Genomic DNA, 17,413 nt, shown 5'->3' with positions numbered 1-17,413 from the left:
TGAGTTTGTCCAATGTTGAATCTCATATTTCTCCAGAAGCTTTTTGAATTCTTTGGATAGGAAAGTGGACGCATTGTCCGAGATGAGATACTCTGGAGCAGAATACCTCCTGAACCAACTTTCTTCTAAGATTTTACACACTTGTGGAGTAGAAATTTTTCTAACCGGAAACAGAAGACAAAATTTGGAGAATAGGTCCATAATTATAAGCAAGTGACAGTTGCCCTGCTTGCTGCGAGGCAACGACTGTATAAAGTCCAACGCAATAATTTGGAACGGTTTGGTCGTTATTCTCTGGTGTCCAACTGGTGGATACTGTGCCCTATTTGCCGGTTTGGATTCCTTGCAAATGGAACACTTTTGTATATGGAGCCGAATCTCTTTGGACATCTGCGGCCAGTAGTATTTCTTCTGAATCTTGGCCAGCGTTTTTTCGAATCCGAGGTGCAACGCGTTATCGTGTTCCTCGACTAAAACTTTCTCTCTCAGATCTGTGGGAACACAGATCTTCCACTCAAACTGATAATCAATCTGGTCGTGGGGGGCAGCTACAAACTTCTTTAGAATGCCTTCTTCAAGTTTGAAATCCTTAAAATTTTCTGGGTTGTCGGTTATGGCTTTGACCATTTGGGTGTACCAGTCGGTCTTCTTCACCTCTACTTGAAGCTCCTCTATGGCCCTGGATAGAGCATCTGGGACCACGTTATCAACTCCTCGGCGATGTTTGATATCCATCTCGTGTCTCTGGAGCTCAATGCTCCATCGACAGAGACGGGAAGAAGTTTTCCAGCTGCTTCTCATTATATAAGTGAGAGCAGAGGCGTCGGTAAAAACGATAAACTTTGTCCCCTCGATGTAGCAGCGAAATTTGTCGATCGATTTGATCACGGCCAGACCTTCTTTTTCGGTGGCACAGTATCGCTGCTGAGTGGTTCCCAACTTTTGAGAAAAGTAGGCCACTGGTTTGTCCACACCATCGTAGGATTGGGTGAGTACCCCCGCAATGGCCGCATCGCTGGCGTCGCAGTGAATACAGAAGGGCTTGGTGAAATCTGGGTTTGTCAAGATAGGAGAGCTAATCAATAGTTCTTTTATTTTGACGAACGCCGTTTCAGCCAGGGCATTCCATCTCACGCTTTTCGGTTTATCCTTGAGGAGATCCGTAAGAGGACGTACAATGTCACTATAGCTAGAAATAAATCTTCTATAGTAATTGCACATCCCTAAGAATCTCCTTAAGGATTTCAGGGACCCCGGCCGTTCAAAATTCACTATCGACTCTACGCGTTCCGGGTTTGGCCTCAATCCACTTCTGCTGAGTATGTACCCTAGATATGGTACCTCGGCAACACAGAATTTGGATTTGGCCACATAAATAGACAAATTAGCGGCCTTAAGTCTTGAGGCTACTTCCCTAAGCTTCTCCAAATGCTGTTCGAACGTGTCGCTGACGATAATAATGTCGTCCAAGTAGACGAACACGTTCGGTTCGAGTTCACTGCCCCTTAGCACTCGGTCCATTAGGCGAGACAAAGTCGCCGGACTGTTCACCAGACCGAAGGGCATTCTTGTGAACTGGAACAGGCCACGTCCTAGCACCGAAAACGCGGTATATTTCCTACTTTTGGGGTGCAAGGGAACTTGAAGAAATGCCTTCGATAGGTCAATGGTTGAAATGAATCTACAGGGTCCTAATCGGCTGAGTATTCTGTCGGCATGTGGGAGGGGATAAGAATCTCGGACTGTTCTGTCGTTTAGCTTACGAGCATCCAGACACAATCTTACGGTACCGTCAGGTTTATCTACCGGCACCAGTCGTAAAGCCCAATCGCTGTACGATTTTTCAATCACTCCTGCCTTCAACATATTGTCCAACTCTTGTTCAATCTGTTGTTGGCGTTTAGGGGAGGTTGGAAAAGGGTTGATCCTAACTGGGGGTTGTTTTTTGGACTCATCCGTTAGTTCAATGCGATGTGCAATTAGGTTGGTTTGGTCAAGGACTCCTTCTACCGTGGGCTTAAACAGAGCTACCACACGGTCTAGTTCCTGCTGTTGTTCAGGGGTAATGATTATATTCTCTGAGATGCCTTCGATCTCTTCGATCTGGGGACTGGTCACCGTGGGCACAATACCAAAGGCTGACCAAAAATCAGTGCCAAGCAGGAGTCTTCTCTTAAGGGACGGAATTACCAGAGCACAAATTAGCTTGGTCATCCCGTTAAAAGTGACAGGGAGATTTACGTAGCCTTGGACATCCAGTGTCTGTCCGCTGGCAGTCGTAACGTCTATGTTTGTCTTGTGAATTTTCAGTTTGCAAGCTTCTAAGATCTTGCTAGCTCCAATTCCCAAAATGGAACGGTTAGCTCCACTGTCCAACAGGCCGACGATGGGTATCCCGTAGATGCAAATCTTTACAAAAGGTCGATCATCTTGTGATACCTTAAGGATATGTTCATTAACTTCTAAATGGGTGGTATGTACATATTCTTGAGGGTCTACTTTTCGGTAGCCTTCCTGGAAAAGAGTTATTGGTAAATCTACAAAGTTGTGGGGGTTTTCAGGCAAATTTTGACCAGCCTGCCCCTTCAGACGGTCTACTGAGCGTTTTTTGTGCAGTATGGACAATTTTTAGTATCCACGTTGAGGAAACCACAGCGTGCACAGAATTTGTGGCGAGGACGATCACACTCTTTCTGGTGATGCCCCATCAAACGGCAATTAAAGCACATTCCCTCAGTGGGTGGACGGTAATTGTCCACTAACATTTTCATCACGTCTGGCGTCTTCGGAGGCTTATTTCCGGATTCGGTAGGTGTGTTAAGAATCTCTCGGGGTTTCTTCGGGGGTTTTTCATCTTCCGACACATCGGTTTTCGCGGATCTATAAAAGTTTCTCGTTTTTACGAATTTCTTTTCGTTTTCCGGTTTTGATTTCGGTTTTGTTCCGGTGCGTATTTCACTAACGTTAGCACGGTTTCGCGTCGACTCTTCCGCAATCGTATTGTATTTGTACCAATACGTGGCGTCTAATTTACGACCGAATCGCTTAAGGTCCGCGAGATTATCTATATTAGACGCGACCGCGTGTCCTTTATAGTCCGATCGCATATTACGGAAAACGATCTCAAACTTTTTTCCCTCTGATACCGGTTTAGTCAGAGAGTTAAAGATTTTCTGCATTTCATGCAGATAATCTTGAAACTTCTCTTTCGACCCTTGCTTCCTGGAAATCGCGCGAATCTCTGACACATGGTCGTGGTCCGGACTTAGAAATTCTTTTTTCATTTCCCTAACCAAATCGTTCCACGATTCAAACTCCTCATTCTCGATTCCTGTCATAAACCAAGTCTTAGCTGGACCATGGAATAGGTAAATAGCTGACCTGAATAGCTCCCTCTTCGAAATGTCTTCCGATTTCGCGAGAAACTCGGCCTCCCGTATGAAACGCATTAATCCTTGCCCGTTGTCCTTCCCGTCATAGCGGAGGTTCCACTCCGACACGGGTCGGGACTTCCGGATTACGTTACGGCTACGCTTCTTTTTCGATTTACGCGCACGCGAATTGTCACTCGAGGAAGTTGACGAGCTTTCACTACCGTCGGAACTGGCATTCGAATCGTCTGGACCGGATTTGTACGAATCTAACCGGAATCGCCTAAGTATTTGTTCTTCATCTGCCCGTGACAAATTAGATCCACCCGCCGCAGTCGATTTTAAATTTCTACGCGAACCTACCCCAGAATTTTCACCTATTTTTCCGGATAGCCCTTCTGACCTATTGTTCGTGGCTGGAGACTTCTGATTATCCGGTTTTGAAACCTGAGAAATGCTCATGTTAGAAAGAGACTGAACAATCTCATTCAATATCTCAGTACGAACCGCTGGGATTGATGAAAAAAGCGAAAAATAGTCGTTCATCAGTTTCCGTATAGAACATTTCAATTTGTCCAAGTCCTCAAGATCATTGTCCTCATCCGCTAATTCCTGAAGTCGGGCACAACGAACAAAATAGTGAATTAGTCTGGTTTTCAACGTATCTTTGATCCCATCGAATGGAACCTTGTTCTCTAATATTTCCCTAATGGAGAGAACATTAGCATCTACCAAATGAATTTCTTGATCTATAGACCGATCACAACGTGTGAGATCGATGTCCGGTGCATTTGAACCTTTCTCTTCCTTAAGGCGATCTCTCAAACGCCGCCGCAATGCTGCTTGAGTATCCTTTGCTTCAAATTGTACTGCTCTAATTAACAACTCATGTTCTAGTTCCTGCCTCTCAAGGTGGTGAACTAGTAGGCTTGAGTATTGGGTTTGGATTTCAAGATCCATTTTTGAATCACTCTATTCAGCTGAATCGTTAGGAGAACGATTGAAAAAAAAATAAACGAATGCTTTTCCTCCCGTGGTAGGGAAAGATTGGAAAATGTAATTGGATTTTACAATCCTTTTAGTTGGGCGCCAATTGAAACTCCCTAGGTAATGTAAATAGGAATTCAGGGTCGTTATTCCAATAGGAACGAAGTTCCCCTTTTCCCCCACAGGCTGGGAGTAACTCACTGAACGGTAGGAACGCAAGCAAATGAAACACTTGTCCACAGGGGTGTTACATGCAACCGCTACGAACGTACCTACCAAGGTCTTTCAACACAAGAGGTCTCACAAGTCTAACGGAAAAAGCATATTTAAAGCAAACCAAAGGAGAACGAGGCTTGATGGCTCCCTTTTGGGCCCGGAGGAAACGTAAGTGAACCAGTAACCTTATTAAATCAAGGATGCGCTTTTGTAAAATAAAAATAGCGATCACCTTCATACATTTTACAACATTCTGGGTTTATTCGCCCATTATTGGGCCCTATAGGACGTCACACAATGATAGGGAGTACTTGCCGAAGGCATCGTCATGCCTGAAGATGTTGCGACTGCTGGACGGGCGGGAAGCGGGTGGTGCTCGGTCGGTTTGCCCGCCAGATGGGACGGGGCTGGTGGTGAGTCCTCTGAACGACCGCCGGGTGAGGCGGGAAGGGTGGTGAATCTTCTGAACGACCGCCGGGGGTGGCGGGGCGATGGTGAACCTTCTGAACGACCGCCGGGGGTGGCGGGGCGATGATGAACCTTCTGAACGACCGCCGGGGGGTGGCGGGGCGATGGTGAACCTTTTGAACGAGTGTACTGGCCAGCAAGTGGCCCGACACGATGAAACTGAGGAGCCAAGCAGGCGAGCCGATGCTCCGGCACTGCTCTCGGGGCTTCACGGACGGAGAGGTGTCACTGATGGCTCGCGGAGGGTATCGACCCGCGATGGCCGATCCAAAATGGCTGGAGGATGTCTATGGCCGATCCCAGAACTCTAGGCGGTTGGCGCGGATCTCTTCTGCACAACTTCGGGGTTTTTGGACGTCCACAATAGCGAGTGGTATCACTGGTGGCGCGCTGGGGTTACCAACCGGAATGGCGTCGGAGTATTCCTGGGAATTAGGCCGGAAACAAAAGAAAAAAGGCCCTGGTGTGGACCTACCACATGGCTTTAGACTCCCTACCGTGACGTCATAACCTATTGTTTCACTATCACCAGTTTTCTGCGTATAATTACCTTTTTTCAGCTTATTCTTCTTCTTAAACTATTAACAATAGCTCTTCACAATAGCTTGACAATAGCTTATTGTCGAATCTAATTCTTCAAACAATTAAACAAAAAGAATCACAGTTTAGCACATTTACTACAATGAATCATTTTTCACCAACCTAATTATTTTTCTTTTCACCACTACTTCAAATTTCTGTAACTATTTTCTAGCACACTATTTTATTCTAGAAAAAACACAAAATTAAATTAATAAGGTCACAGAGAAACACTTTTTACAAATCCCACCTTGGGAAAATTTGGAATTAAGCACGGCGCGCACTACTAATTGTCCAAAGGTTGTGACAGAAAAGAGGCTTTTTCCGTGTTGACTGAGTAGTTTTATTAGTTGGTGGAAATTCGGAGGGCAAACTTCGTAAAGATACGAAGTTTGACGTTTCAACAACCTCCTACCTTGGTATGTAATGTCTTGTCGAAATACATTAACGACCTCTATTTGTGATTTTGTTTGAGTGTTCAAGCGTTTGTTTCGCTGCGTTCGAACCGCTTACAACAAATTAGTCCGAGTTGTGAGTGAAGGGGAAAGAGGAATCGTGAGCGCTTCACCTGTCAAATAGACATGTGAGAGCCGGCACTCATCCTTCACGCTCGTTGAAAACTACTCTCAAGTGAGTAAATTTTACTCACTTTTAAACTTTTACTAAATCTGTCAAAGGTGAGTAACATCAATTTGTCAAGGTGAGTTAATATCTACTCTGTCACATTAGATCTCTGCTTTACTCACTTTTGAGTAAAGCGTGTTATTTACAAAAAACTCAATGTTGTGATAGATTGCATCAGAAAGAAAAACAAAGTCACAGGAGTGTGTTGTGTGCCAACCGGTAAGCCGGCGGAAAACCTGCGGAAACCTGGGAAAATGGATCAAGTTGAAGCAGCTGTGGACCCGGCAACCTTCCGGCAACTAACAGGTAAAACTTTCAAATTTTTAAGAATGTTAAGAAGCAATTTCGTTAACACTTAATATTGTTAATTAAGGATTTCGTTGCCACCTGCCGACGTGTAAAATGTTTGTGGCTGGTTATGTGGCGGAGCTGAAACGCCACTTCCGGGAGGTTCATTTACTTAACACCAGTAAACCAGCTAAAGTACCATTCGTATGCTCGGAATGTGGGAGCATATACAGACGGTTCACAGCATTGAAACGTCACATAATATCACTTCATCCTCCGAAAGTCGATGCGCGACAGGAGGATAAATTGAGTGTTGCATCGGGAGGGGCGATTGATTCCGTCTGTTTATCTTCTGATGTCCCGGATGCGGAACATTCCGGCATCCCGATTGAAAAGTTTTTAGCAACTACTGTTACTCCCGAACAGTTGAAAACGGCAGCCGCTGATTTCATCACAAAGATGCGGTGCGACGTATCAATTCCGGAATCCCGAATTCTGGAGTTCATGGAAGCTGCCGATCAGCTTCATGAGCAACATGAAATATATTCAGTAGGAGTATTCAAGGAATTTCTTCGAGCGAAATCAATTCCGTTCGACGATAAAGATGCTGTAGAAGCGATGAATAAACTATCCTTGAACAGTTTGTTCTCGGATGTTCGCACTCCGGAAGATAGTTTAGCTCATCTTTCGAAGGCTTCTAAATATGCCATACCAATTCCAAAGGAGGTGATGCTTGGGCGCACCAAAGTCACTAGAGTTACAAACAGACCAGCTAAAGTAGAAGGCCGTCGTCTTCAGCCCAAACAAACAGTAAATAAAATTAAAGTGGTCAAGCATGTGGCTCATTATGTGCCAATCAAAGATACACTGGCACTCATTGTACAGAACCGTAAGGCAAGGGACATGATACAGAAGGAAAACAATGACGGAGTTCTACGCGGATTCAAAGACGGCACACGCTTTCAAGAGCACCCATTTCTGTCGAGCTTTCCCACTGCTATAAGACTCTCGCTGCATCTTGACGATGTGGAACACAATAATCCTTTGGGATCCCGCAAAGGGATAAAAAAGATGACTGTGTTCAGTTTTAAAATTGAAAATTTTGATTCAATCGTTAATTCTGATCTCAGTCGTATTTACTTGGCATTAATCGTAGCTTCTAAAGATCTTAAGAAGTACGGCCACGAACAAGTCCTACAACCTCTAATTGAAGACCTTCGCCAATTAGAATCGGACTCAGGAATTACCATCAAGATCGGAGAAGGCGATGACTTCGTTCTACGTGCCGTACTGGTACATGTGATTGGAGATACGCTGGCAATCCACGATATTTTTCGTCTCATGGGGCCCCAGGCGAGAATGTTTTGTCGGTTTTGTTACATGCCACGAGATGCGCTTCGTCGAGGATGTCCACAAGATTCTTTTCCTTGCCGTACATCAGAAAGTGTCAAATGTGATCTAGCGGCGATTCAAAGTAAGCAACAGCAACCGTCTGACTTGGGAATCGTAGGTGACTGCGTGTTCCATCAACTCAAATACTTCAACATAGCTACAAACAACACCATGGACCCGATGCATGACTTACTCGAGGGTGTAGTTCCCAAGGTTATCAAGTTGGTTATGAATGATCTTATTAACAACAGAAAACTAATATCGATAGATGAGGTCAATTCGATTATTACCAATTTCAACTACGGAACAGCTGAGTCTAGAGATAAGCCTTCGTCCAACTTTTCAGCAAAAAGTTTAAAACCTCCAGGATACAGTCTAGCTCAGTCTGCTGCTCAAACTTGGACACTCCTGAGAGCATTTCCATTTATGTTTAAAAAGATTCTCTTTTGTAATCCTAATTATTTGATTCTTATTGGTTCGTTGTTGAAAATTGTGTACGTTGCATTTTCAAACAGGATAAGCCAGCAACAGATTACAGAACTCGATCAGGAAGTAACCAATTTTCACAACCTTTTCCGCATATGCTTTCCTTACGTTAACTTTATCAACAAAATGCACCATCTTGTCCACTATTCTACAATAATTCGTAATGATGGTCCCATTGTAAATTTTTCGTGTATGCTTTTTGAGGGAAAATTTAAGGAAACAAAAAGACAGACTAAGACATGCAATAACTTTGTAAATCTATCATTAAGTTTAGTCAAGCGGTTTAACCTTAGGCAGGTTCAGGCAATTCTTAACCATAGTTATGAAATTGATGCCGTAGTCATAATATCATCTGTTTGTATCCCAAAAGTATCATCAAACTACTCACTTATGCTGTACGATTTCCCAGATTCTGTCACTGTGGTTAGGCACATGAAAATCAATGGAACCAGTTTTCGTCCTGATTTGATAGTACGGTACAAGATGTGTGATGAAATGTTTTACGGAGAAACGAAAGAAATAATATCCTCAAACGACGTTGTTGTATGCTTAGTTGAAGAGCTCAATTGTGAAGCATTCTATGAAGAATACAACAGTTTTAAAGTTTTGCACACAGGTAGAATTATTCGCATAACAACAGATAAACTAAGCACAAGAAAAACATACAGTCTTTGGCAGTTTCAAGATGAGGATGGCTTCTATATTAGTTTGAAATACAACGATGAGTAGTTTAATTTGACTATTAAGTAAGTGTGCAGTATCTGTCAAATAAGAATATGAATAAATTTCCATTGTTCAAATATCATTTGTAAAATTTTTGTTTCATTCCTATTTAAAAGACTGCAATAAAACCTGTAATGATATAAATATCCCTTCAGGTGCCTATCTAACCCTTCTTGTGAATTGGGGTAGGTATTTTTTTTACCCAAACTGTGCCTTACATCAGCGAGCTGATCCCAACGTGATGCATTTGGAAGATTGAATCACAGACAAAAAGACGTAACTCTTCAAACATTTGCTAACTATCAAATTTTCAAATAGATCGTTAAATCGGTGTACGATGGGAATTACTAGAGTGCTGGTGTTATGTCTGTTTGTCTGTGGTTGAAGTTTACATATGATTAAATAAACAACGTAAAAGTTCCGCGACTGAATTAAATTGAACTGAACTGCCATGTGCAGCATAGCTATCTCATGTTACTTTTTGTATTCCATGGTATTTCGTGGTACTCCATGGTATTTCGTGGTACTCCATGGTATTCCGTGGTACTCCATGGTATTCCGTGGTACTCCATGGTATTCCGTGGTACTCCATGGTATTCCGTGGTACTCCATGGTATTCCGTGGTACTCCATGGTATTCCGTGGTACTCCATGGTATTCCGTGGTACTCCATGGTATTCCGTGGTACTCCATGGTATTCCGTGGTACTCCATGGTATTCCGTGGTACTCCATGGTATTCCGTGGTACTCCATGGTATTCCGTGGTACTCCATGGTATTCCGTGGTACTCCATGGTATTCCGTGGTACTCCATGGTATTCCGTGGTACTCCATGGTATTCCGTGGTACTCCATGGTATTCCGTGGTACTCCATGGTATTCCGTGGTACTCCATGGTATTCCGTGGTACTCCATGGTATTCCGTGGTACTCCATGGTATTCCGTGGTACTCCACGGTATTCCGTGGTACTCCACGGTATTCCGTGGTACTCCACGGTATTCCGTGGTACTCCACGGTATTCCGTGGTACTCCATGGTATTCCGTGGTACTCCATGGTATTCCGTGGTACTCCATGGTATTCCGTGGTACTCCATGGTATTCCGTGGTACTCCATGGTATTCCGTGGTACTCCATGGTATTCCGTGGTACTCCATGGTATTCCGTGGTACTCCATGGTATTCCGTGGTACTCCATGGTATTCCGTGGTACTCCATGGTATTCCGTGGTACTCCATGGTATTCCGTGGTACTCCATGGTATTCCGTGGTACTCCATGGTATTCCGTGGTACTCCATGGTATTCCGTGGTACTCCATGGTATTCCGTGGTACTCCATGGTATTCCGTGGTACTCCATGGTATTCCGTGGTACTCCATGGTATTCCGTGGTACTCCATGGTATTCCGTGGTACTCCATGGTATTCCGTGGTACTCCATGGTATTCCGTGGTACTCCATGGTATTCCGTGGTACTCCATGGTATTCCGTGGTACTCCATGGTATTCCGTGGTACTCCATGGTATTCCGTGGTACTCCATGGTATTCCGTGGTACTCCATGGTATTCCGTGGTACTCCATGGTATTCCGTGGTACTCCATGGTATTCCGTGGTACTCCATGGTATTCCGTGGTACTCCATGGTATTCCGTGGTACTCCATGGTATTCCGTGGTACTCCATGGTATTCCGTGGTACTCCATGGTATTCCGTGGTACTCCATGGTATTCCGTGGTACTCCATGGTATTCCGTGGTACTCCATGGTATTCCGTGGTATCCCGTGGTACTCCATGGTACTCCATGGTATTCAATTCATACCATGGAGTACCACGGAATATCACAGAGTACCACGGAGTTTCACAGAATGCCATAGAGACCCACTGTTTTTTTAAATCGCGTAACTCCAGTGCATAAGTTAATTTCATCATCATTGGCAAGCGTAACAAGGGTATTGTTCACCATCGGTAGATTAATGCAGGTTTTTTTTTTAATTTTTAGAAGAGAAAATCAACGATGCGTCGTTGATATTGCTAGGTAACACCGAGCTTATCAACCTCGGTGTCAAGCAAGGTCCTCGAATGATTATACTGAAGATCATTGAGGGCCTTAACGCAGCAGTCAATAATGACGAAGGCAGAAAGAAGGAGCCTGGTCCGCCTGGTCTACCGTCAAAGGAGGTGAGTTAATAATTTATTTATTTTTTCAGAAGGTGTTGGATAATGCTGATTACTACAACTACATATTATTATTTTCAGCTGTGTGACAAATAATACTAATTCGTTTTCTTTCTGCAGGTTTGCCGAAGGATGCTTGAAGAAAACAGCAAGTTCAGACTGAACGTTTTACTCCCTGTACTGGATAAGGGTCTGGTGCCCGATGACAAGGACCTTCGATTTCTTAACAGGGTTGCATGTAAACCATTTGAGACAAGGATTGAACGCGGTGGAAAGTAAGTAATTGATCATTGATTAAAGATACGACGAAGAGAAATTGTTCTGTAACATTCTTCTAAATTCGATGCCATTTTCGCAAGGGTACGTCAATTTGAATTTTAATAGAGGGATTTACTTAACTGCGTAAACCGCTTATTAAAGTTTATTCTGATTAAACGTCGTGATCACCAAGGCAATCTTGGATTATTTCATTCACAATTTCAAATAACAGAGAATCATGGCTTACACAGCAATTTAAACTATTTAGTGAGTCTCATTAATAAAAATTTGCCTATCCTAATCAGTTTGGCTACCATCTGTATTTTCATATGCTTTAATTTTCTGCACAAAGATCAAAAATCGCGTGTTTGCAACTAGTGTTATAGCTAAAATAACCCACATTGTTTTTTTTCGGAATTTTTCAAATTTTCTTCTAAAGAAACTTTATATGCTTCATCCTATTTCGAATATTTACCCACGAAATATATTTAAACTGGCTTTCATTTGAAGTTAAACAAATGTAAATCGCTTATCTGGTTTTGAAATTACAACTCTAAACATTTGAATGTTTATCTGTCAATCATCAATAATAGGGAATATTTCAAAATTTTTAATTGATGGGATAAATCCTGCATTACTCTCATAACTAATCCGAAAAATGTTTCACACTCCCTGGGCTCAAAACCGTGTAAAGCAGTATAACTTATGGCTACAAATAATTTATTCATGTTTCGTTTAAGCAAATCTGCTAATAATGTTTTCTTTCTAAATTAGGTATCCTTCAGCAGATGAACAGGAGCGACTAGCGAAAGATTTGGTAGAACTATTTCCACAGCTCCAGTACAATTCTACCAGACCTGAAGGTGCACCAAATGAGGTAATAACAACCATACGTTATAAGAGAACCCTCGAGAGAACCTTTTCACCCTTTCATGTGGCTTACACCGCTATTTTAAACTAATCTTATTGAACTGAATTATTATTAACAATTTATACTTTGCAGTGGATGTTTTTCTGGAGGAAGAACGGAACAGAAAAAGGCAAGCACAGTGGCTTGATTTATCATCGTGTGCGGAACGTAATCAAAGAGCTTCCAGCTGAAATGCATCTCTACAGACGCACAACTGCCCCTAGACAAGTTCATGTTCCAACTGAACTTCTGCAAAAAGCTGAGGCTCTGCGCATCGTGATAGCCACTAAGCACGAAAAGAACAGGATTGCTACCGAAATGGACGAATGCTTCCCATTGTTGAAGTTGATGCTGGCCGAAAACAAAAGCCCCACCGAAATCATACGAATGTTTCCTCACCTAGTGGCCTACAACGGATACATAGTAAGATTAACCATTAGATACACGTAAACATTCTAAAACCTATCCTTTATTTTTATCAATAATAGTGTACCAATGATCGCATTTCAGTCCCATTTTCACTTGATTGCCTAATCATATAGGATAGTTAGTTATGCTACCATATTTTTGTGCGACGTCCAAATTTCGTGCGGGTCCAAATTTCACTCACAGCTAAGATTAAGTCCAAATTTCACTTAAGCTATAATGCTTCTTCTATTTACAGATTCATAACTCGTTCAAAAAACTCTTTCCTGCTGCTGAAGTGAGCCCAGATTACAAAGGAGTTCTGTCGAAATGCCTCCTGTACTCTCGAGATAAGTTCGAGCGAATTGAAGATGGTAAATTAACATTCAAAGAAAATAAACAAAATGAAGCATACATATACATACTGATTTTTTTTTTTCATTTGTGTCTAGAGTACATTAAAGGATTTCTTCGAATGCTGTACCAGTTACCTGTACGAGGTCTTAAGAGGAAGATTGATGGAACACCTGCGGTTTCCGAAGAACGTATGGCAACACCGCTTATTCGTTGGGTAAAAGTAAGTTGTCTCTATTTTGATCTGGTATTTAATAAGTTGTAGTGATCAACTGTTATCTAATTTCAGCCCATGACTAACAACGACGACGATTTGGCTGATCATGTGCGGTCATTTCTACAAGTAGAACCGCACATAGTTTGCATGGCTCAGCCCCTTCAAATGGGGCAACTGTTCGTCGTGATGAACAACCAAATCATCGTCAAAGTCCAAAATTCCATTTCAGCCATCGATATATTTTTTAAGTCCTTCAAAGTATTCGGCCTTACAATTCCTAGCGAATTAGCCATGATGATTGATTTCCTGTAGTGTGCGCTTTATCATACTGTTGGCCACAGCTCTCGGAAGTCAGTAAATCTCATGGCTATAGCATTCAAAGAAGTAGCCCATGCCGAAGATGCGGTGTTCAATGAATAACATTCAGTACGTACGCTTTTGACTACGCTCCCACCGGGCATATCGCCGGGTTGCTCAAGTATTAAGTGACATTCAGAACTTTTATCATCCAAATGATTTTTATTAACCATAATTGACAATGCAAAAGCTGATCTATCATAAAAGATTCGACTCCTTGTTTTAGAAATAATCGACTACTGAGTAGTCGCCTATAAGTGTGTTTTAAACCTTTTTATCGTTTTCTTTTTTGTTAAAATTGATGTCGAGAATGGTAATTTATGAATTACAACCCATTCGTTTGATTAGCAGGTTACTACAGGGAAGTTTTAAAGTGATTTAATAACTATATTATAATGTTGTGTTACATAAATGCATATTTCTAAAAAATAAAAGATTTTTGCTCAATTTTTTTCTGGCGTTTGAATTAAATAGGTCGAAACTTCATAGGAATCACAGCAAACTTTGGACCTATTTAAATCAAACGCCAATTTTAGTGTTTTTTTTAATTATTAAACCGAATAGAAATTCCTAAAATCATCCCGCGGAATATTCATTTAACATCTACTCACTTTCGCTAGTTTTCGCAAAAATAAAAGTGAGTAAATATTACTCTCTTTCTACTAAATCAATAATTACTCTAAAGTGAGTGAATCCGTTTTACTCTCATTTGAGCTGATGCACTTAGTAATGAAGTGAGTAGAATTCTACTCACTTGAGAGTAGTTTTCAACGAGCGTGTTCGTCTGAATTTGTATACACGGTAAAAAACATTATTATAATGTGACTTGTGTTGGAGGCAACAAGTGGAATATTTGTGACCATCGGTTACACAATTTCGGTGACTTTACAATGAGGGAGCATTCAAATTCTTCTACAGATATTGAGTATTTTACAGCTAAGTAGACTATTTATATTCGTAGATGTCATCTAATGAAATTTTATTTTGTTTGTGTACCTATATTGTAAATCGATTATTTATTAATCGATTATTTGGGAACAAAAAACTTCGACATCCCTAACATCTTTTTTCGAGAAATGTTACCTTGCACGGTAAACTAAAATTGATCAAAATTCAATTATTGACTTTTTCTAACAACAGGTGGTGCTGTAATCATTCGTAAACGGCGTCTCCATGTCGTTGTCTCGCAAGCACTGTTAACACCCCAGAGTCAGTTGAATTGAGCAGTATAATTGAAATCCTTCCGATAATAAGGAACAGCCAAGCTAAAAGTGTTTGCTAGTTAGCCCGGTTAATTGGAGGAATCGTACCAAAACGGTTTGACTGCGGAGGTGGACTGGTATGCATTTCTTTCCAAGAAATATGAAGGAATGTGTTTCAAACCATAATAAATCTTGCGAGATGAAGGTAGCTACCTGGATGTTTTAAATTTGAGCGGAAAATTGAAAAAGGGTTGCAGCTTTTGATAGATTTTTCTCAGTGCATCTTTGCTGCACTCAAAACATTCAATGGCCAGTTGCAATAAGCGAGGAATGAACACATTATGCACAGTTCTGTGCGTTTCAATTATGAGTAATTGAAGCAGAATGATAGGATGAGAAAAGTGCTTTTTCCCGGCCAATCGATGGAAGTCTTCGGTATGATCTAGAGTTTTTTATATGGTAGAAGATTCAAAAGATAAGGTGCTCGTAGAAATATGCCTTGTCGAGCAAGTTTTTAATTTTTGCTTTTCGATTTATTTTTGAATGTTAAAACATCTTGTTATTAGCTGTGAGAACACTAGCCCCTACTGTATTTTCGATATAGGTATGTTTAATACCCCACTCTTAACTTAGGCCATTTAAGCTGCATCCCCAGACGTCACCAAACGCATGCTGCCATTCGAACTAGTGCTAATTACACCTTTGAGTATCCAAACAATCAAAGTATATTGAACTGAAAAGAAAAGATAAAAAAAAAATAAATAGCAATGATATCACTGATAAATAAACAAAACTTACTAGTTGCAATTGATATATAAGAAAAGTACGACATTGTCATAACCATTGCCGCTGTACTGATGTCATAAGCCGTTTTGCCGCTGTTTCTTATGTCGATACCACCTCCGATGCAACCGAACAATAGATTAACAATCTGCAGCACGTAGCAAATTAAGATGAGGTGTAGATAGAATTTAATAAATTCCACTCGATGCTGTAAAGAGGATACTTTTTAAATAACATGAAAACCAATCATGACAATCATTAAATCAAATTACAACCATCACGCAACAAAAATGACAATGTCGCAACCTGCATTTATTGCGACAATACAACCAATGCAACATAGGTTTGAATAGGAAAAAAAACACACACCACGAGTTTAGAGATTCTCAAGCTTTCAATGCTACAATGCTATTGAAGATCTACCATCGATTTTGGGATAAATAATCATAATTGAGGGGCCCAGATACAAAGAGGGTCCAACTGACCAATTTGTCGATAATGAGCTGAGCATATAAGTCTCCAGTTTTCCAGTTGAGCATGTCACATTTTGTGACACATGCATTGGCGTATCTAGGATTTTTTCCTAGGGGGTGCCTGGGGGGTGCCAGTTTCAGAGGCTTCCAGGATGTTTTGCTTTTTTTTTTGTAAAAGAAATGCCGATCCACCCTCAACTTCTTAGTACAATGATATACTGCGTCGCGGGACAAATTAGCACGAAAATTTAAACGCGCTATATTTTAATGAAGTTTTTTTTTTAATCTGAACCATTGTACTGACTTAACACTCTCCCTGCCATGTGAGGTTTGAGAACTTGATAACATTATACGTAACCATAAGGTGGATGTACCAAATATGGCACTACTAAGGAAAACTATTTGTACAAAAATAACAAGAAGACCAGTGAATGTCATCAATATGTTAAAAGGTAGCTAAGTTTCCACACTTTACATGAAAAATATAGAAACGGCAAACTACTTTGAGTATTTATTACAGCGTGTGCCAATGATAGGAACCCTGTACCAATTATGGTTACATTTTTTAACTTCGGTTCCTTTTCGCAGAATCATGGACGAAAACGGCTTTCCTGGGAAGCTGACTAGACTGATTAAAGCAACGATGGACGGTGTGCAAAACTGCGTAAGGGTTTCGGGTGAACTATCCAGTTCATTCGTATCTCGCCGGGGACTGCGACAAGGTGACGGACTCTCATGTCTACTCTTCAACATCGCGCTGGAAGGTGTGATGCGACGAGCCGGGCTCAACAGCCGGGGAACGATTTTCACAAAATCCGGTCAATTTGTGTGCTTTGCGGACGACATGGACATTATCGCTAGAACATTTGGAACGGTGGCAGAACTGTACACCCGCCTGAAACGCGAAGCAGCAAAGGTCGGACTGGTGGTAAATGCCTCAAAAACAAAGTACATGCTGGTAGGCGGAACCGAACACGACCGGATCCGTCTGGGTAGTAATGTTACGATAGACGGGGATACTTTCGAGGTGGTGGAGGAATTCGTCTACCTCGGATCCTTACTGACGGCTGACAACAACGTGAGCCGTGAAATTCGGAGGCGCATCATCAGCGGAAGTCGGGCCTACTACGGGCTCCAGAAGAAACTGCGGTCGAAA

At 41.7% G+C, this 17,413-nt stretch overlaps 2 protein-coding genes across 4 annotated transcripts in view; one reads left to right on the top strand and one right to left on the bottom strand.

The window, feature by feature from the left end:
- The first annotated feature begins 6,302 nt into the window (after positions 1-6,302).
- On the top strand, positions 6,303-13,636 carry LOC115260973 (uncharacterized). Of its 2 annotated transcripts, XM_062859799.1 has the most exons (6): positions 6,303-6,551; positions 11,123-11,301; positions 11,419-11,573; positions 12,331-12,433; positions 12,560-12,889; positions 13,131-13,636. In XM_062859799.1, the coding sequence occupies exons 1-6, from the start codon at positions 6,500-6,502 to the stop codon at positions 13,488-13,490; spliced, it is 1,179 nt and encodes a 392-aa protein (XP_062715783.1). In that variant the 5' UTR covers positions 6,303-6,499; the 3' UTR covers positions 13,491-13,636. The 2 variants fall into 2 exon arrangements, with proteins under 2 accessions (XP_062715783.1, XP_062715784.1); XM_062859800.1 differs by having other exon boundaries at positions 12,560-13,263.
- A 1,711-nt stretch (positions 13,637-15,347) lies between these two features.
- Positions 15,348-17,413, bottom strand: part of LOC109415909 (uncharacterized) — a 35,637-nt gene continuing 33,571 nt past the window's right edge. The window contains exons 3-4 of one of the 2 annotated variants that reach the window (XM_062859798.1): positions 15,800-15,992; positions 15,348-15,734 (exon numbers count right to left, since the gene is read on the bottom strand). In XM_062859798.1, the coding sequence (XP_062715782.1) occupies positions 15,640-15,734; positions 15,800-15,992 (288 nt within the window). In that variant the 3' untranslated portion in view covers positions 15,348-15,639. The remainder of the gene's footprint in view (positions 15,735-15,799; positions 15,993-17,413) is intronic. The other variant, XM_062859797.1, reaches the window with a different exon arrangement.

Source organism: Aedes albopictus, chromosome 3 (genome assembly GCF_035046485.1).
Source record: "Aedes albopictus strain Foshan chromosome 3, AalbF5, whole genome shotgun sequence".
Lineage (NCBI taxonomy): Eukaryota > Metazoa > Arthropoda > Insecta > Diptera > Culicidae > Aedes > Aedes albopictus.
This window is presented reverse-complemented; position numbering and strand designations above follow the sequence as displayed.